A 21,199-nucleotide genomic window follows, 5' to 3' on the forward strand; every position below is an offset into this window, starting at 1 on the left:
ACTGGAAGGATGTTTTTTGTGTAAAACATCATACATTCTAGTAGTGTGGAGTAATGCGTTCATTCTTATTGCACATATTTTTTAAAACTATCTAAATGCTAACAGCATAATTTTAATGAGAATGAGGACTTACCCTAGGTGGACTTCAATACTAATGTTGTGTGACTGCCAAATTAAATTAATTGTTTAACTTGGTGGTTCTCTAAACAGTAAAATTAAAAATGAAGGGCGGCCACTTTTGTACACAGCCTAATTCATGCAACTTCCCCACCTGATCCCTGGACCTTTGCTTTCCTCAGAACTGATGAGCCATCCAGTCTACCTCTGCAGATCGGACATTGTGTCCAATCCATTATTTTGGGCTGTCACTGCAGGATGTCACTTAAACTACACTTGAACATCTAACTAAAAGCACAGGGCTTTCTTCTGACTTTATACGGACTCAAGCATAGAAGCAGGCAGGGAACCCTGCAGCTGAAAAGCACCTTACTTAATGAATAGTCCCGGTGTCATAGTTCACAGAACTGGGATTTAAGGAGTTAGGAAGAATGGCAGAAATTGCCACCATGGTGTTAAAGACATGACATGTTCAAAGCTTGGAGTAGTAACTGTTAAAGACAGCAAAGGGCAGTTGACTTACAGGTTGGATATGCAAAAGAAGGACTAGGTAAGGGGAAATATGGCAGCAGGTAAAAAGATATTTCTGTGGTAAGTAGGGTATCTGAACAGACTTGTTTGCACAATGAAGGGACAAGAGAGTTGGCAGTGTAGTCACATAAGCAAAAAGGATAGTAGTTGCTTATTACAAAAACCATTTCTTTTGTGATTTGAATTTTTTGTCTCTAAAATCTATGTATTTTCATAATTCCAAAATACTCTTCACAGGAAACATGGGACAGACTCACCATAAGCTTAAAAAGCCATGTGTCTTCAAATAAATATATTCTGGAATTTTGTATATTAACCAAATTATTTTGTGTTATACAATAACTGCTACTACTGGGCAAATAAACAGAGATTTTAGGTAGTGTCTTCATTATTCTATTGATTTTTCTCTTGGCTTCCATTCTCCATCTGTTTTTCAGGACTGTCGTATCTGAGTGTAGTTACTGAGCACAAGCTACTGCCATCATCTCTATCTGTGTGTTTTCTTCTTCTTTATGTTAGACTCTGTGACCTGAGTGACCTGGAGTATCTCGACGAGGAGTTTCACCAGAGTTTGCAGTGGATGAAAGATAATGATATACATGATATCCTAGATCTCACATTTACTGTAAATGAAGAAGTTTTTGGGCAGGTGTGCAAGATTCTTAATTTTCTTTGTGTATTCTGCTGCTTGATAAACATTTATTTGGACAGAATAATGATTATCACTCCATGCTGATTTGAACTTATTTGTATAAAATCCTGCTTGATGAAAACAATGTTGAAATCTAAGGAGGAATTATTATTTGTAACCAGTCAAACATGTCTTTCTGGTTAAGGAGATTTTCTAGAGATTATCTGAAATATCAGAATTTTGGATTGTTTTGCTGGAGGTAGTTTGCCTGAATTTAATTGCAGCAGAGTTAGCATTCAAAGATTACAACACCTTTGTTACGATATTATTTAGAAGACTTCACTACTTTAGTCGCTGTAAAGATTGTTTCTTCTCAGATTATTTTTCATACTACATAGGAAGATTCTTCAGACTAAATGGGATTTTAAATATGATTTTATCCAAAAAAAAAAGATTTGTTTTATGTTCTCTTACTTCACATATTCTACTTTGCTAAAGTCAGTTTTGGCTAGTCCTCTTGAGGAATTACTTCAACTAAAAAATTTAAATTACTACAGTTTTTTCTTTTGTATTTATCATACTGTGGTGGCACTTGGATGTTTTTTTCCTAAGATCACTGAACGGGAACTAAAGCCAGGAGGTGCTAACATCCCAGTCACTGAAAAGAACAAGAAAGAATATATAGAAAGAATGGTGAAATGGAGAATTGAGAGAGGTGTTGTACAACAAACAGAAAGTCTAGTTCGTGGTTTCTATGAGGTAAAAAACTCCAAAATTAAATTTCCTTTCTTCCTTTATCCTCCCAAAATATTTTACTCCTCATGCGCATTTCCCAAATATGGAGTCCCAAAAAGCAGATACATATATAAACGGAAGTGCCCTTACAGATATCTGGGGGTTGAGGGGAGGTTTACAAATATAATTTTATTAACCACTGACTTAAACACTAAGGTGATGTATCTTCTTTAAACTGGAAAATACTACTGATCGCTATTTGTATGATTAGCAGTGAATGCTTGCTAAAGTGACCTGTCTGTTTCTTCACTGGGCCATTGAGTCTTTTTGTGTGCATGCCATACTCAGTGTAAAACAGTAGACTGGGTATATTTCCAGGTATTTCTCTCTTGCCTGTTTTAACAAGGACAATGTAATTAATTGAATGTATTGAACTTCATTTGTCCTGAAATAACTCAATATTATTTGTCAATAAAATTCTCTCCCAGTCACTGTGATTCTCTAATGAAACTGAATGGAACTCTAATGTAAGAAAAAGAAGTCCATTTATTTGCCTTTTAAAATAATAAAAAAAAAAATTAATTCCTTGCATTCATGAGAGAAATGTTACCTGGTAAATGTCTTAGCAGCAGACAAGCCTTTTATGGTGAGGCAAAAATCAGTAAATTAAATGTTGCTACGCATTTTATTTCCTTTCACAGGTGGTTGATGCGAGGCTTGTGTCTGTATTTGATGCCAGAGAACTGGAACTGGTTATAGCTGGAACAGCAGAAATTGATTTGAGTGATTGGAGAAATAATACAGAGTACAGAGGAGGTAACCTTAATTTTGAATTGTTCACTGATAGTGTTGGGGGGCCTGGAATTACCCAGTTTCTAAGACAATAACGAACCATCCCATGAAGACATCTTCAGTATCTTCTTTACTTCTTTGGTTAAGTTTGCATTAGGAGAAGATAATTTGTCCATTTTAGTTTGCTTCATTGCTTCTCCATGCAGCTCTGCCCTTACTGTTCTTGCCTGGAGAGCATAACAGAACAGTCTTCCCCTCAGAAAGTGCTGTGCTCACCTGCACACTAGTAAAGTACCACCCAGGCACTGGAGACAAAAGAAAATGGTAACCATTATTAGTAGGATCTACCTTTTTTCCACTCTACCTCTTCCCACTGTCAAAGAAGACAGGAAATTAGAAGTAATCCCAGAGACCGCAGGCTGGCAGTTGAGATAATCTGAGAATAACGGAAGATTTGGGAACTACTTTGAGAGATGGTTGCAGCATCATTTATAGCTTTAGATATATAAAAAGCACAGCATTGGAATATTTCAAGAATTGGCATTCCTGTTAGTGATTGATTAATGGAAGAATGCTTGCAAAAGAGATTTCACTCCTTTTTGTCAGTGAATGTGCTTTTAAGATTTGCAAGCATTTTAGTGTTCTTCTCTCACCTCCTGTAGTTGCTGCAATTGGGTGAGAAATATGGCATTATTGTGACTAGGGCCAAGTAAGAAAAAAACTTACTAACTATTCTCACAGCCACTTTTGTAGCACCTAAAGGTATAAAGGCTCTTCTTGTTTTGACAGGTTATCATGACAATCACATTGTAATTCGGTGGTTCTGGGCTGCTGTGGAAAGGTTCAACAACGAACAACGGCTAAGACTTTTACAGGTAAGGAATCTGTGTAGAACTAGTGTACATCATTAAAATTAGATGGGAAACTCGTTCCATCCAGGTTTGACATCCAAAAATGATGGTGATGCTGGCTACTGGGAATAACCTGACAATCCTCCAAGACTAACTGCATTAATTTTAAGTGACTGAAGCTCACAGCTATTTTTAAGGATTTCTATGTTAAAAAATACATTTAAGATACAGTATGTGATGTCAATTATCCTTTAGTATTGTTTGATTAAAAGTGTATTAAGACTAGTAAAGGTATGAAAACCTGAAAATCAGTCCAATTCAATTTTCACTAAGTCAGCCTTTGCAATCCAGTCATCCTGCTGATGAAGGATAAAAACCTCTCAACAGAGGAATGTTTATACATGTGGGTTTACTATCGAGTTAATTTTTTGAAATTCAGATTACATCCATCATATCTTTAAAGAAACACACAAACCCCCACCCCAAACCATACCAGGTTCTTGATCTATTATAAAATCCACTATTTTTAACAATTCAGAATTTGCGTCTGATCATTGAGTTACCTATACGAGTATGATGAAGGATTTTCTTTTTTTATCTGTTTAAGTATTTTTAAAAGGTCTGTAAAAAGCAGTGTAGGACATCCTATTTGATGGAGAGCCAGAGATGTCTGCTTATATGTTCCTACCACATCTGTTAGTCAAAAGTTTTTATCATACCCAGATCATTAAAAATTAAGTAGCCTCTGATCTGTCAAAACCCATGTTTGATCTGTTCATGACAGATTATAACTAAATCTGCTCAACGGGACAGCATTTCAGGAAATGTCAGTGCACATTCCACCTAACCTTCAGAACGTAGTCCTTTTCTTACAGTATTTAATAACGGTTTATAATACATATAGACAAAAAGATATAACACAAAGCCTTTCTCATACGTTATTACTTTTTTATTAGTGCCTCTTAATACAGAATAAAGACAGCATAGAAAAACTCACTTAGGCCTAAGTGTAAGTAACAATATTAATAGTGTTTTATTCTACTGTATTTATGTAGCATAATTATGCTTTCAAAGAGAAACCTTTGAAGGAGATTAATCTGATAAATTGTCTTTTCTAGAGCCTTACCAGGAAATGGTCTGTTTTCTCTTATCCTTCATTTAAAGTAATATTTATCACTTGTGCCTCACAGATTTCCTTATTTTGCAAATCCTTTTACATAAGCATTTGGACTTCAGGGGGTATGCTGATATAAATAAATTTCTAACCCACACCATCTGTGTCTCCAGTATCCGTGATGTTTTGTTTGTGCTGGCAGTTTGTTACAGGCACGTCCAGCATACCTTATGAAGGATTTGCCTCTCTGCGGGGGAGCAATGGTCCAAGAAGGTTCTGCGTAGAGAAGTGGGGGAAGATCACTGCTCTTCCAAGGTACAACTGTGTGTGTATTAATGCTAGAGATACTTTCGAGTATCAGTTATTGAGATAACAGATGAGCTGTTTGAGAAACATAAACAAATATGCCTTACATGAAAATTTCCCTCCCTGGTGTTCCAGTGTCTGATGCATCCATTTTTCTTTGAACTCAATTTTGTTCTTATAAGATGGACAAGGCATATGTGGCTGACATCCATATTGTAATGCTTTTTTTAATGGAAAATTACATTAGAATGATAACTACTTCTGAACTTTATTTTGTTATATTTGATTAAATGTGCAAGTATTTACTTGCTGAACATGCAGTTCATTACTTAGGAGCAAAAATTAATACGAATTAAAATTAAATAGCACTTGTGACCGTGTCTGAGTGAAAACTACTATCAGGCTTTTGCATTAGACACACACAGCCCTTACAGTTTAGTGATGTAATTTTTATGCTCTGATGTCATGAGTGTTAACAAATACAGAAGAGGCAAGTTATGAACTGCAAAAGAGGTATATTTTGAAGGGGGGGTGTGTCATTTGACATAAGAAGCAGCACAGGAACAAGAGAAGATAAAGATTTCAAAGAGAACCAGTAGGATCAATTGAAATATGTGAAGATGGTAAAGGAACAGGATGAGAGTCCAAGATCTGAAACAAGGAGTCAAGTTGTACAAGTCCTTGCAGACAAGAGGCAGCATTTAAATTGGGTGATGGCAGGTTTGGAGGAGTAGGATGAAAAGGTTAAAAAAAAAAAGAAAAAGTTGCTTTTCTAAATTTTCCATTTTGTAAAGACAGGAAAAAGTTGTTTTCAAAAGATCATGGTAACGATACCAGGACTAGACTAGTAACATATGGGTGATGTAAGGACCATCTAGCGTGGATGCTTCGCTGACAAAAAATGACAGGTTCTAGTCTTTTCTATATTGTGATCAGGCTGATACGTTTCTGGAAGATTTCCTTTCATCCAGTTCTATAACTCTGTAGCCTCTAGAATAGGTTAACAGTGGTTAGACACAGATTAGTGTGCGGAGTGTGAGTGAACTAACTCTAATCAGATCTCAGCTTTAATATGCTCCTTACAGCCTGCGGTGGTGTCTTTGGGCTAGGCTGATCAACGGAGGAAATTCAACCCTAATTCTAGCCCATTTCTCTTAAACAAGATTTCTCAGGAATAACTTGCATTCAAAGTCTCTTTTTAGACACAAGGCATCTGTCAGATACACAGAGAGTTTCTCTGACCAACAACCCTTAGTGTTTTCCTCCAGCATAAAGTCAGAGGCAGAGACGTCCCTTCGGCTGGCACCTGCCTGCAGGCTGCCAGTTGAATGGCACTGAGAAAGTCAAAGACACAGAAGTGGCCCTGCGAAATCCACAGGTGCAGCAGGTGGCCTTTAAACAAAGCCATCTTTCCAGTTTACAGTACAAGTGAGAGCCAGGCAACTGAGGATTAGAAATAAGCAAATTCTGGAAATTGCTATTTCAAATCAAATACTCTCATGTCCTTTGGGGGCCTAGTAATACCTTCCACCTTGGTAAGTCTACATTATAGTTTGCATATGACTGATGTATGAACTAGCTTTCATTCTGTTTAAAAAGAAAAAAACCTGGATTTTAAAAAATATAATTTCTGACTTCAAAATACAAGATTTTCTTGTGAGTTTAAGTAAGAAAAGAGATGGTGGGAGTTTTTCTGTATATTCTTTAATACTGGAATTCCTGGTGCTAACAAGCACATCTTGCAACATGGAAAAGGTCAGGACATGCCAGAACAGGATGCTCGGGATTTCCTCTGAAAAGGTTACGCAGAGACCTGATTGTAATAAACTGCAGAATAAAACTGCTTCCTGTAGTGGAACAAGGAGAAACATGTTGAGAATCTTTGCTACTGTATGGTGTTAGGTAAGTGTAGGGGAAATGACAACTCTTCATGTTTAGAAGAATGTATCACACCTTTGAAATTTCATTTATGACACCCTTGGTTAGGAAACTTTTGATTTTTGTCTCTGTAGGTAGTTTTTAACATACAAGTGTGAGAATGAAAATAAACCAACAGCACACTTGTTTTGTTAAAATAAAAACAACTGCGTATGACAAATGTCTACAGTTGTCGTGAGCTGGCAATTCCTGGCATTTGTACATGGGGAACTTTGATCTCATAAAAAATAAATGATCTACCATGTTTGTGCTTAAATGGGCTAAGCCCTGAGCAGAAAGTAGTATTTGTATTTTTACATATCTAGTTCCTGCATGCAGTGTAGCTTCAGCCTGCATCTCAGCAGCTTCAGAGACTTAATGTGCAAATGCCAAGTAGTACTGGCTTGAAGGTAAGACATCATTAACAACAACCCCGAGTAGCAAACTTTCAAAAGGTTTCCAAACAAGCCCTGCGTGTGTAAACACATTGCTGGATCTGCTGAGAATGCTGCCCTAGGACTCTGTGACTCTTACTGATTCTCAGATAACTAAAGCATTTGTGTTAAGGCACCATCCCTCACTCACAGCGGTGTTATACTTTGCAAATTGCTCTTTTGATTTTAGGGGGGAGCGCTTGTGAAATGTGATAATACTTGGTGTGAGGGTGGCAAAAGCTAGGACTGAACAAGTCAGTGGGCTTGTGTTTCTTCCTTTGTTTCTGAAAAACCTACTGCACTGCTGAAAACATAATACCTGTCCCCATCTCTTCTTCCTGATATTGAGACACAGAAGGCAACTAATACAGTTACTTAGGTATGTGAGTGTGGTCTAAGCAGCTGTGAATATAAGCACAAAAGTACTCACTAGATGTTTACCTAGATCCCACTGTTCTGAATGCTGTATAGTCAGTTCTGCTGAATCAAAATAGTGAGATCTCTTGAGGCGCATGTTAGGTTGCCTATCTTGTATCACCATCTTTTACACTAACAAGTCAGTAGCAGGCCCTGAAAAGATTATTACAGGTTTAGCTTAACTATTGCTATCCCTGACACCATTTCTACTTCCTTCTTTTGCCCTGTGTTGTAGATTACACTAAATCAGTGGAGGGACTGTTACTCTTTCAATTCACTTACATGTTGAGAAATTGGTTCCAGGTTCACTGCTGTACATTATATATATATATATATATATATATATATATATATATATATATGTGCATGTGATGATTCACATGCAAATAGCATTTATGTCTGACTGCTGGATTTTAACCCTAAGTCACTCTATTTTACTACTATAATCAAAATGAAGGGGAGATTAACTGGGACTCTTAGACTTCAGGAACCAAGATGTTTTTTTCATGTTGTCATAAAATATGAGTCCAGGAAGATGAACAGTTAGTGCCTACTTGGTTTGAAATGTTGGAATGGGAAAATATTGTCCAGAGGAAAAAAAAACTTCCTTCTCAAAGACTTACGAAGTTGCTTGTTAGGGTGAGAAAAGCATGCATTCTGTCAGAAGACAGAGATCTTAAGTTTTTGTCTTTTTTAATGACTTGGTTTCCCAAAGTAGGTGATAGCATTTTCAAAATTGCCCTCAGAATTAAGATAAAACTCAGTTCTCTTAATAAATGTAAACAAAATGCTGGCTTACTATTAAACCAGTATGTAATGAATCCCTTGCTAATTATATACTGCATCTTTTATAATTTGTGGTTTTACAGCCCACACAGCATGATCCATAGTTCTAATGAGCGGCTGTCAGCCCCATGCAGCAGAAACATGTGGTTAGACTGTTAATTGCCTAAGACTCTTCCACACTATACACTGAACTTAAAGGATCACTGAGTTCAGTTGCTCATTAGCTGCTGGGTCTAAAGCAGTCTCTTTCTTCAAAAGGGAATTTTTTTTTTTTTTTTTTTTTTAAGTACTCTGCAGAAAATGCAATGCTTCACTCTCTATCACAGATATTACTTTGTAAGGTTTTTGGAAAGGCAAACAAGGAGCACAAAGAAAGCTTTCCTCAAGGAGCTTTAGACGGATGGCTGGGTAGATAAATTTTACCAGGCCCCTGGAATACAGCGGGGCAAAATGCCCTCTCTGCTACACAGCAAGTACTAGCAGTGTACTTCTAAGCAAGCGTACTATATTTGGGGAGGGTGCAAAATACAGTGCTTTTTTAAGTGATTGCGCATTTGGTGTTTGGACTGTGTTTATAATGATGTGACCTTCTGTACTGTGTATAGATTTCTTCAGCCTGATATTTTTATGACACTATAAGGCTGTAACTAAGTGAGTGTTTCAGCTTCGATGATGGTTTGTAATGGACTCATGTTTTTAACAAACAAGATTAACCCACTTCCCTTCATGTTCCATCCTTGTAGCTGGGAACTGAAAGCCACTTAGAATGGCAATTAATGAATTTCTTACATGAAAGGCAGCACTTTCTGGCTCAGAGAAACCTAACTACAAGTCTGTTGTAGACACTCAGATTTCTGGGAGTGGTTAGGTTAAATGAGGAGTTGCATTTGCTGCGAGGAGGGAGCTTGTTCAGTCCTTCCATTGACATTATTTACACTTAATATGGATCATACTGATGAAGGGCAGGTCACTGCAAGAAAAGGGGTTTTTTCAGCTGCATTGTATTTAAATAACTGTGATGTGTTTTATTGCAAAAGAATAAAGTATTTGTAAACAGAGACCTGCCAAAATACAAAAAGGTCCTCATCCTCTAAAATCAGTCTAAAGTGAGGCTTTGGTACAAAGCTTCAGAGCAGAAAAGATGCCTCCAGCCTCTCTTTGCATCATTTATTCCTCAAGAACCCATTGCATTCATAGTTATGCTATCTATTTCACTAGAGCAGGCTTATCCACTCTAGCATTTTAGAAAGTATTATCGTTTGCCTGCCCTGAGGTCAGGCAATGATATCCATTATTCTACTAAGAGAAGAAAACTTTATCACCTCCCTTTTCCTTCCCTGGAAGAGGTTTTGAGAGTCAGTTCCAAGTGGTCAAAAAACTGAGGTAGATGGACTTTGGAAACTGAAAAGTAAACCATGTGGCTGTCCTGTTAAGAAAGCAGGGTGGTGTGCTAGAGGTACATGCATAGTTTTGTGTAATTACAAAAAGTATTATTCTAAAGGTCATTGGCTTGCAGGGACAGATATGTACATAGTGTAAATCAGCAAAAGCAGTAACTTCCCAAGAACACGATCCATGTACCAAGGAAATGGAAGAGCATCTACTTTGTCTGTCCTTTACTACTGTGGAATTGTTTCCTGTATATCTGGAGTATTTTTTTTTTTAATATTTCATCAATTCCAATATCTTGTGCATATTCAGTGTACTGAAATATCTTGTTTATGATTACAAATATTCAGGTGTCATCAGTACAGAAAAAAATACTACTTCTCAGAAGATACATTTAAAGTCAAGATTTCAGAACAGACTATTTGAATTGTACCATGCTATATCATTCTTTTCTCGTGCACATTTAATGGATAAAATTTATCCCATGCCTTCTGGGCTGTCAGTGTGTTTCTAAAGACTTTTGTGAATGCTTCTTACTGGCTTATTTTAATTAGAAGAAAGTAGATTAAATGTCACTACCTGTTCAATTGGAAAATTGACAGAAATTGGAAATTTGACAGAACAAGGTCTTCTGAAAGAATACTATCTGCCCATCTCTACGCAAGCACATACCAGTCTGTATGTTCTCTTTTGAACTTTTAAAATAATGTTCTTCTTCATCTCCTCTTTTTTCCCCCCCTCAGGGCTCACACTTGTTTCAATCGTCTGGACCTTCCCCCTTATCCATCATTCTCTATGTTATATGAAAAACTGTTGACAGCAGTTGAAGAGACAAGTACTTTTGGACTTGAGTGATATACAAACCACAGTGCCCAGCTCATTGGACTTTTGTGGATCTGTCTTCTCAAGGAATGAATGAAAGTTTGTATTGGATTTCCTAGAGGAAAATCATTTCACGGTGCAATTCAAATAATGAGGTTCCCTGAAAGAGCTTATGAAGCAATTAAAAAGCATTGTGGTAGTGGCAGAACTCTCTACAGTGAAACTAGAGTGTGCTTGATGTGCAGGGAAAAGTCTTGCAATCCATGGTTTTTCAGGGCCGCCAAACTTGTTAAGTTTATGTTCTGAGCAAACAAGAAACATCATCCCATGTTGTGATCAACCTGGCTACTGCAAAACTGACATGTACCCGAAAACTGGATTTCATCAAAGTTGTTGAATAGAAAATTCAAGTCAAAACGTGAAATCATTAAGCCCCTTACCTACCCAGTAAATTATAAAAAAATCACACAATAATAATTTTTTTTTTAATTCATGAAGGTACATTACTTTATGCCATATGTTATAACAGCCTAACCAGTACTTGCTTTACCTAAGACTATGAGTGCCTGCATGGTGTGTATCACAGAGCTCAAGTTCCTGGGGCAGAAATGAATTGCAAGGAAAGTCAGCAACAAAGGATGTAACAACTGCTTGCATTATGGAGGTTTGTGGAAATGTGTTTGCCAGTGGTGTGTATGACAAAAGATGAGCTGTTATAATGAACTTAATAACCTAATAAGACTCATTTTATGCTTTATACTGCATGGAAACTATTTTAAGAAGAGACTAGCAATTTATCACAGCATATCAGGAAAAAACCCTAACACAGTGACTTCTGTTTATTTTTATAGGTTCATTATATTAGGTTTCTTAGAGTGTAAACAGGAAACAAGCAAACTAAAACACTATTTCTGTTTTTGTCACTTTCCATGCTTGAACAGACATTCTGCTAGTGTTTATTCTTTAAGCACTCTCAAGGAAAAAAAATGCCTTTTATTTTTATAAGAGTAAAAAACTCCCAAAACTATTTTTCACTGAATGTACCAAAGTTGAAGGGACATTATGATCTGACTGATAGCAAACTGCATCACTATCAAGTATCTATAAAAACGCTTAGGAACCAGGCTTTCTTCATGGTGCCATGTCTATAGATATCAGGACTGTGCACATAAGTAATAATTTTATAATGCTATATGTGATATTGTAATATGCATTTATTTTAAATGCATCCGGGTCATTTTTCATGCATTGGATAACTTAATGCAGTGGAGTTTAATACAGATATTTCATATTCTCCCAACTTTTTATTTGTACAGCATCATTAAAAATAGCTCATTTGGGAACCCATGAGTAACCTATTTTAAGGTAAGCCACTGGCCATAATGCCACTGTCCCATATCAGTGAACACCCACAAGATGTAAACTGTTCCTAGTGTCTAAGCTTGCATTTTCACTGATAAATAGTTTCCTATCAAATGTTATTTGAAAGAGGTTTTATGGCATATCAAAAACTGCATGGACACCAATTTCTTTATGCTTAGTTTTGCTGAAATACACATGGCTTGCTCGCATCTATTTTTGGTACTTTCCTCCAGATGATCTTGTGGAACACTTGCGCAGCGCGCCGTTTCTTGTACAGCTGCTGTCACACAGTGCATCCACCACATTTTAAAATTCCAGGAAGCTGCACTTGGATACGGAATTACAAGAACGTGAATCTAGCTTTGCGCTAGCCTTCTTGATGGCACTGAAGCACAGCAAGCCCTGTTCTGTGGGAAAAATGGCTTTTGAAGTAACATTCTCACTTTGGAGAATCTTGAAAGGGCATCTCAGGGAGGCATCCAGCCTGTTCTTGTGGGAGGTTTTTTGCAGCGGAGGTGAACGCCTGTGGAGATGTTGTCAGCAAAGAACTGCCGCTCCACCCTCCAGGTCAGAATCAGGTGCAGCGGTGGTGGTGGCAGCAACAAAGACCGAGACAGCCCTTCAGGCTTGCTGAGAAAACGTTACTGGTGCAAAGGAAACCCCACTTCCAAAATCAGAGTGAAGGCATTCTTTTATTTCAGGAACAACTGAGCTTCTGCATGACATCTGGGACTCGCTTAAGTAACATAGGTTTTCTTACACTACTTCTGGCTGATATGAAGTAGCAAAGAAAAGTCCAAACACATCACCCTATTTTTACACATATGTTTATCAGTCTTTGCTAAGATTGCATGTCACAGATCCTAATGCACATCTTTTTTCAGAACGCGACTGAGTAGTAGGCAAACTGACTTTTCATCGGGTCACTCCAGCATGGCTCATGTTTCATATGATCCATTCACTGAGTAGCTAAAACTCCAGTGCTCGAAGCAGAAGGCAACTTTTGGTTGGTTGAAGGACTGCAGAATTTTGATTTTACAATACTGTGTTATCTGTGGTCTAAAAAGGAGATTTCCCAGGTGGAAACTGTATCTACAAGTTTTGAACCAGAAACTCTTTGGAATGAAAAGTTTAAATATTTGGCACAAAGTAAGTTTATACTAGTCTGCCTTTTAGGTTATGCTTTTGTACAAAACTCAAACAATAAATGCATCTTCTCAATTTTTATTTAAATATATCTACTGCACACATTTGTTCTGTATTTATGCATGTAAAAATAGTTGAAATCAGTCATGATGATCCAGTATTCTGTCAAGATGTGACAGGGTCACGAGTGGGGCAGCTGTCAGTTTAAAAAAAAAAAAAAAAAAAAAGATAAATGAAAGCAATCCAGTATCTGTGTAGCATTAAGACCAAGAGAGACTGAAGAGAAGCTGCTGTTTCCTCCTTTGCTGCCAACATCACCTGGGGGAATCTAGGAAAATGGTATTTGAAAGTGATGGGGAGTTAGCTGCCCAGATATGGCTACCTGCAGTGCCTTGAGCACTTGCCTGGCTCTTTGTGATGATAGAAGCAATGCTGCTGCTTTGAAGAGATTAGCAGGGAGGGAGTACAGGAAAGGAAGCCCGAGCTTTCTCAGATACCCACGTCTCCTGGCTACTGCTTGGAATATTCTCCCTGTGGTGTGGGAAGTCGTTCCTGTTAAATGTGTCCCAGGTGAAAGCCAACTTTCATGTCCTGCAGATGACAGCAACAGGCGACCACGGTGCTTTTGCTTATGACGTGCTGTGGCAGGCAGGAGGGCCCAGACAGAGAAAGACTGAGAAGCCTTTCTGAAAGCTCTGTATCTCCTCAGAGCTTTTCCAGACGGTGCCAAGGAACTTTGCGTTTAGGCAGGGAAAAAAAGCCAGTCAACCTGAAGTAGACAAAAAGGCCACCTCTTCCCAGGTCCCCGCATCCCAGCCCGCCCACCTGGCGCTGCTAGCAGTCAGTCCTGCCAGCACGCTCCTCACTACACCAGAAACACTTGTAATTGATGCCATTAAGCAATGCGGCCCCTCCTGCCGCAAGCACTGACCCGTTCACAAGCTGCAAGCCAGCAGCAGCTAGGGCAGCAGCGTTTTCACCCGCAGCAGGCAGGAGACAGCTACCTGTCACCTCCAGTCACCCCGTCAGCAGCACCTTGCAGGGTAACGCGGGAGAGCCACCTTTTGATCCAAAACAAAATCCAATTTAACACTCAGTCCTGCTGACCAGAAGCAGACTCTATCCCTCAACCCCTGCCTGCTGTCTTTCCTTAGTATTTATCAAAGAACTGCCTTTTTTGCTTCTAAACAAAACTTTCATTATTCTTGTAGTGAACCTACCATAAAAAGGTGTTAATATGGCTTAGAGAGTATCTAGGGTGAAATCCATCTGCATACATAGGCCTGCTGGGCACCACATAAACTCCACATCGAAGCGGTTAACCTCGGGTCATACAGGGTAGGGTGAATATATGTAATTTTCGGGGAAACTGAAAAAGTAGGCAGCAGCATGCTGGCAGGACATCAGACAAAGTTTCTGGCATGAGTTAAACTGGCAGAGCACCGGACTGGTAGTTTGCTTAGTTTAAAATTATAGGAAAGAAAAGAGGTTTGTGGTTTCTTATGTATTTTTAATCCTTTAAAAAGTTGGGTTTTTTTAAAAAAGCTTCCTTATGTAGCATTTTTAATGATATCATCTGGTTGCTAAATGTAATCTCAGCAGTATTAATTGCAGATGTTTACTGAATTTCTGCAGCAGTAGCTGCAGAGGTTTATGGAGCTACTTGCAAACCCACTGTCTCTGGACTGAGGGAATTCCTTGTCACTAAAGGGGAATCTGTGGCAGCTGTGTTTGAATAGAATGGTGTAATTTCACTTCCCTTAGCATAAAGAAATTTAATTATTTTCAGCGAATGAAACTAATTAGTATTAAATTATACTAGTAATTACGTTTTTGTTGCCACTGGTAATTTATTCCTGTTAGCACTAATGGGAATTGGGCAAAAGTTTGGTCTCCAGTCATAAGATTACAAACTTAGCTTTAACGTTAACCTTACAGTATTAACATTCAACCATCACTGCTCTTTGCCCTCCTCATCCTTTTCTCCCTGGACAAGCAAACTGAACTCCACGCAAAACTTCTGAATAACTACTCAAATCTGGCTTAAACTGTTTGCGTTTTGGCTCAATTATGCTGTATGAAATGGAACAGCAGAAATACGGGTTGACTAGCTCGCCAATTGCAAGTAAAAAATCCTTTACAACCACAGTGGCTGCTATTGGACTAGTCTACCTTTTTGCCTAAATATTTTACAATTAAAAAAGAGTTTAGGAATTTAAATTTGAAATTGCTTGTTTGCTGGAAAAATAAATACGCATTAGGTAAATAGTAGAGGGAAAAAAAGGACTTTACAGTAAAATCAGTAAGGCTAAAACCTTTTTATAACCCATTTTTGTTAGCAGTATGCAAAATTATAAAGCTGACCGTACATACAGTTTTCACAGTGTGTGTTGGTTTATGTTATGCATCGCTTTCAAATAGACCACAAGCTTCTGTTTAGTTTCAGACTGACTAGTTTCAGCACTAGACTACTGTTTAGAATCTTCATTCTATGAAAAGTTTTCTATTGAAACATTTCTAGTATTTTATAAAATAATTTTATGTAAATAAAGGTATTGGTCAGGTTGAAACTTCATTTAGGGCTCTACTTCATAGGGTTTGCTCAGAGCCATGTTATGCCTTGGGTATTTTGAGGTAAACATGATTAATTTCAGAGTTCTATTTAATATCAGTGACATAATTACCTTCTGATCACTGCTTAGAAAGGCTCTTCCTGACTGTAGGTAAAAGGATGACAGTGAAGGACTCCTCTGGAATGGTTACAATCCATTGTACTATCTGTATGTATTCAAAATGCAATTAAAATATCTCCTGAGGACTATGTGAAATAATTACTACACTTGTTGATTAGCCACCTTCTAAATCAATAATTGGAATTTTGAATTTATGTCCTTTATGTACCAAATGCAGTCAGATTACATCGCATAATAAGAATTATTATTAAACTAGAGATGTATTCTCACAGATCTCTTAAAGTTACGGTGAATGTGAAAGGGAGCCAAGCTATACTTCTTTCAATCCTCCCTGCCTTTAAAAAACTTCTGAATAATGAAAAATGTATTTAGTTTTTCAGTTGTTTCTTTTTTAGAACTTTCAGAAACTTCTCACTGAACCCCCTGCTAGAAAAAGCCTTGTCTACTTAGAGGGCTTTTGCTAAGCACTCAGGAGGTATATTGTTCCACTAATTTAACAGTTTTGTGCTGACATCAATGTAATCAGCTTCCAGATGTATAGACCTACAAAACTCCGCAGGACTCTGGTCTCCCTTATTCTGGGCTGCCTTCCAAAGGCTGATTGTCCTCTCCCTTTTAATTGCACATAATCCTACAATCACCCAGAGACGATTGCTGGCCACCTACGCTGACTGTAGCTACAGTATCAGAGTAGGACTGTGGGCTTATTTTTTCATCAAGAATTAACCCGGTCTCCTTTGCAACAAAAGCAGCTCCCTTCAGTCCAGAGAGTAGATAGGATCACTGTTACTCTGACATCTAGATCGTGAGTGGTTTAAGAAAAAGAGTCATGAAAGTTTTTGGAAAACAGCTGATTAGGTATCCAAGTGTAAAATGTCCTCTGATTTTAGTTTTGCAAAAGCAATAATGAGGCAGGGGATTTTTCTTGCAATGCTTTCTATTGCCAGAATTTCTGAGGCCCCAGGGGCTGCTTCAGGCTGTTGTCTGGAAGGGTGAATAGCTCTTGCAGCGAGGCAGGCGAGTGCTGATGCAGGAATCACAGCAGCATGTGATTTATCACCTTAGCGAGGACTGTGCCTTCCACAGATGGAGGTTTTTGTCATACAGCCCTTGAACTGGTTTCTTTCAAAACCTCGTTCGTATCTGCATTGCCTGCTAATTGCAATACAAGCAGCTCCTGACATACTCCATGGACTATTCGGCATGTCTCATTTTAAATGAGAATTACAGTTATTATAGGTAGAAATACTTATCTAGCAGTATAAATGAGGTCAATAAAAGATTTTGCTGAGACATCATATCTGATTGCCATGCTGACTGCAGTCAGACATTGGAGCTGAGTAATTTTAAAACAGATTACTGTATGAATAAGCAAATAAATCTCTGAAGCCTCATAAATAATGCTGAGGAAGGAATGTAATTGCAGGTGCTGTAGTGATAAAATATGGCAGTTCCACACAGCACATTGAGCATACCAAGTGCAACCATGGCTCAGTGCTAGAGTGAAGGCAAGACTGAAAGAGTAGGGACAGAAAAAGGACCATGCTTTGCAAATAGAGCAGGACAGTGAGCTGTGCTGATGACTGGCTATACAAAAGGGAATACTTTTTGCTTGAAAATTAAGCTATGATAATGTATCCAGGAAAAATTACTATTCAGCCTGAAATACAGTAGTGTTACTGCAACTACAAGACATATTTTACCTAATTACTAGGTTTTGAAAATCTAAAGTACACAGTCAGAAAACTTACTTCTGTGTTGGTTTTTCTTGTTTTATTGGTTTTGGGTTGTTTTGTTTTGTTTTTTTTTATTTGGACTACTCAGGAAAATGAAGGCTTCTAAATAAAATGAAGGTGGTGTCTAGAAGTCCTATTTACTCTTACTGTTTGTACAAATAATTATTTTGTTTATTACTAGCTGGATTTTGCAAGAGAAATGGCATCTGATAAGTAGTTAAATCATCACTACCAAAGGTGACTGTCATTTGAAATGTGATGGGCCAAATCCCTATCATTTAGATGTGATTTTTTTTTTTATTTTTAGATGGTTGGGGTGTGTGTTATGGTTCTGTAAGAACCATGAATTTCCATGGAGAGCTTGATATGACGTTTCTAAAGCTTACTTAAGGTAATTAAAATATTCTCAGTGATCTAGTTAGCTTTGACCAAGCTGATGCAAGTCTTGACTCCATTCACACTATAATGAAATTATCAGAAAAAATACTGTGTAAGAGAGTAGGAAGATTTCAGGATCTTGTTCTCTTCCTAGAAGCTAACCTGGTTCTTTACCTGAAAGCCAAGATGATTGGATGTCAGTATAAAAGAATAATTCCTTCCAAGTTTTCTTCTTCAACAGGGTAACTGAAGTGATAAGAGTTTTATATAAACTTTAAGTCCTAAATGAGAAGACAACTAGTACGTTGGACCATAATGATTCAACAGTTCTATATATCGGGACATTTTTCTGCAATGAGTCAGCAACACTCAGGAGACTGCTGTTTATTATCAGCATTGCAGGGAGGAAGAAGAATTATAGGAATATAAAGTACAAAAATCATCTTAGGAGGATGCTTTTTCTTTGTACTGTTTTTCCTTGGAATGACATAGCCTTGAGGGCATCCATGAATTCTGATCAGCAAGGCTGCTTTTTGTATGAGTGACTGAACATTCGTACTTGTAAGGGCTGGTACAGTATGGAAGGGGAAAGCTAGAGAAAAAGAAGGTGATGTGTGGAATACTGGTACCCCCAAGTCAGTCGATATTCTTGCCCTTGCTAGGCTACAGGTTGGGTTACTCGGCATGTTTGAAAGTGCATATAGTTTTACAAGTTTTTGTAGTGGGGATGCAGGCATCCAGAATCTAACAGGTATATAGGTGCATCACCCTCATTTTTGACAATTACTTGATATAATTTTATACCAAGTTCTTTGTTTTTAAAGAATTTCAGGCACCGAGAATACAGAGTGCGTATTTATTTATAAGCTTTAAGTAGAACACGTGTATTTTTTAATCCTTTCCATACTTTTCAGTTAAGTGTTCACAGGACTGTATATCAAATATAATACCAAGTTTTTCTATCTTTCTACAAGCCAATTTAAGTTTCATCTGAATTTGGTGTATGTCTTTCACAAAACACTAAATGGGGAATATGTGCTTCAAGCATTAAGATGGTGTATGTCCTTTTCTCCATTTACATTGCCTTGCATTTCACTTTTTTTTTCTTTGAGGCAGAGAGAGCAGATACAAAATGCGTTGAGTGTGTTTCAGGGGCACACGATGTGTTTCGTTGTGCCTGGCTTCAAGGAATGTATTATAATATTTGACTGCTCACAGATATACATGATTATCTACTCAGTTGAATACATGACTTGTGTTGTACTTCCTGTTACTCAAAAACATTTGGGGAAAAGATTTTTCTGTGTATAATTTTATTTTCATACTGATCTATATTTTGTTTAAGACCATGTTTCATCATGAAATCACTTAATTAAAATAAATCTTCTTACAAAATACACTTTGGAGCTCAACTCTTTTATTGTGCCTCTGAATATATCGTAACATCATTTTTTAAATTAGTACCTCTCATCTCTAGATCATTTTATGTCATTTGCAGCGTTTTAAAACCTTTAGAGAAAGCACAAGATACTCTTTCTTACATCACCTTTTCTAAGTGGCTTCTGGTGACCGGCATGTTACAAATCATGATTTTGGAAGCAGAGAAAGTAAGGATTCTGCAGCCATATGCAACATAATTTGAACAAGAAATACGTATGAAACAAAAACTGTGACATATTAAATGAACAAAGCACCAGATACCACAGTCAACATGTTGGAGGGGCGCAGGCTTCATGTAAGTATCTGCTTTTGAGTGGAACATCAGAACTGGCAGTGACATACTTTACAACAGTGGCTGTAACACAGAAAAGCACTGTATTTTCACAGGGAACTATCTTCAGGGAAAAATACCCTTTTCTGTCTTTTATTAAAGTCAGTAGTCCCTGCCAAATATTTCCTTCTACTTTTGTAACTGATAATACTAGTTCCAGTAAGAGATACTGGTCTCTATTCAGCACTAGGCAAGGCTTCTCCCCACCAAGACACAGTCCAAAGAGACCTTTGCTCTGCAGGGTTAAATAGCAAGTTGTCACTTCTCTGTGTTACATAAACTCTCTGTAGAATCTAATACTGAAGTGACATTTCTGTTATTTGAAAACTTTTTCTATAAAGTAATTTTGCATTATCTTGCTGCTACCAGAAATGAGTTGCAAGCTAACCTAAATCACTGAAGGGGAGCTGCTGTGGGAAGAGAAGAGGCTTTGCAACGAGCCCTTCCAGACTGTTCTCTGTCGCTGTTCTCGATGTTAGACTCGTAAAACATTTTCATCCAGATCACTGATAACCAACACCATGTATTGAGCAATTGCTCATGTTCCCCTCGGTATAAAGACTGGAGTTTATGTGAAGCTCATGCTGGGTGACACTGAGGCAACTGTGGTAAGCAGTGACTGGGTGAAATCCAAAGACTTTGCCCATTGCATTGAGGATTGCCTCTTGCTGCTTTTTCCTATATGCGAAGGTGGTGGGATTCCTGCAGAGATTTTGGCATGGGCAAATGGAAGCCAGATTTTTTTAAAATGACATGTATTAAATAAAAACATAATAATTCTTTTTGGATGAGGGGGGATATTTGTATTCAATGATTCGGTCATGTCCAGAACTGACTAATGCAGATACGGCAGGAGGTGGTATGCTGATTCTGAGTGGCCTGTGGCAAAATGTCATTTTGTGCTTTGAATATTTCATGTTTTCTGTTGGCATTTGGTATTGGAGAGGTTGCTTCAGCTAACATTGCCCTCGTAGGTGTCTGGGGCCTGGGTAATCTCTACAGGGTGGTGGTTTGGGGGGGGGTGGGGGGGGTGGAGGAGGTGGTGGTATTGCTTATTTTATCTCCACAGAGAGAAACAACGTTCAGTGTCAGTAAGAACAGGAGGATCCCCCCTAAGACAGGCAGCTTTATGCTATGACCTGAGATGCACTGCGTCAGAGCATTTTTCAGCTAGCCTACTACTCTGTGTGGTGTTCTGGCATGCTAACTCCGTACTTTTCTGCCAAGCAAACAGCTGTGGGGACTTTGCACAACAACGATCATCCACTTTG

At 38.0% G+C, this 21,199-nt stretch overlaps 1 protein-coding gene across 2 annotated transcripts in view; it reads left to right on the top strand.

Annotated features, from left to right (window-relative positions):
- Nucleotides 1-18,760, top strand: part of HECW2 (HECT, C2 and WW domain containing E3 ubiquitin protein ligase 2) — a 206,732-nt gene extending 187,972 nt beyond the window's left edge. For both annotated transcript variants that reach the window (XM_033010788.2, XM_042808529.1), the window contains exons 24-29: nucleotides 1,168-1,297; nucleotides 1,892-2,038; nucleotides 2,716-2,830; nucleotides 3,596-3,681; nucleotides 4,974-5,086; nucleotides 10,764-18,760. In XM_033010788.2, coding sequence (XP_032866679.2) covers nucleotides 1,168-1,297; nucleotides 1,892-2,038; nucleotides 2,716-2,830; nucleotides 3,596-3,681; nucleotides 4,974-5,086; nucleotides 10,764-10,875 — 703 coding nt within the window. In that variant the 3' untranslated portion in view covers nucleotides 10,876-18,760. The remainder of the gene's footprint in view (nucleotides 1-1,167; nucleotides 1,298-1,891; nucleotides 2,039-2,715; nucleotides 2,831-3,595; nucleotides 3,682-4,973; nucleotides 5,087-10,763) is intronic.
- The last annotated feature ends 2,439 nt before the right edge of the window (nucleotides 18,761-21,199 follow it).

The sequence above is a fragment of the Tyto alba genome, unplaced genomic scaffold (assembly GCF_018691265.1).
Source record: "Tyto alba isolate M040663 unplaced genomic scaffold, T.alba_DEE_v4.0 Super-Scaffold_7, whole genome shotgun sequence".
In the NCBI taxonomy this organism is placed as follows: Eukaryota; Metazoa; Chordata; class Aves; order Strigiformes; family Tytonidae; genus Tyto; species Tyto alba.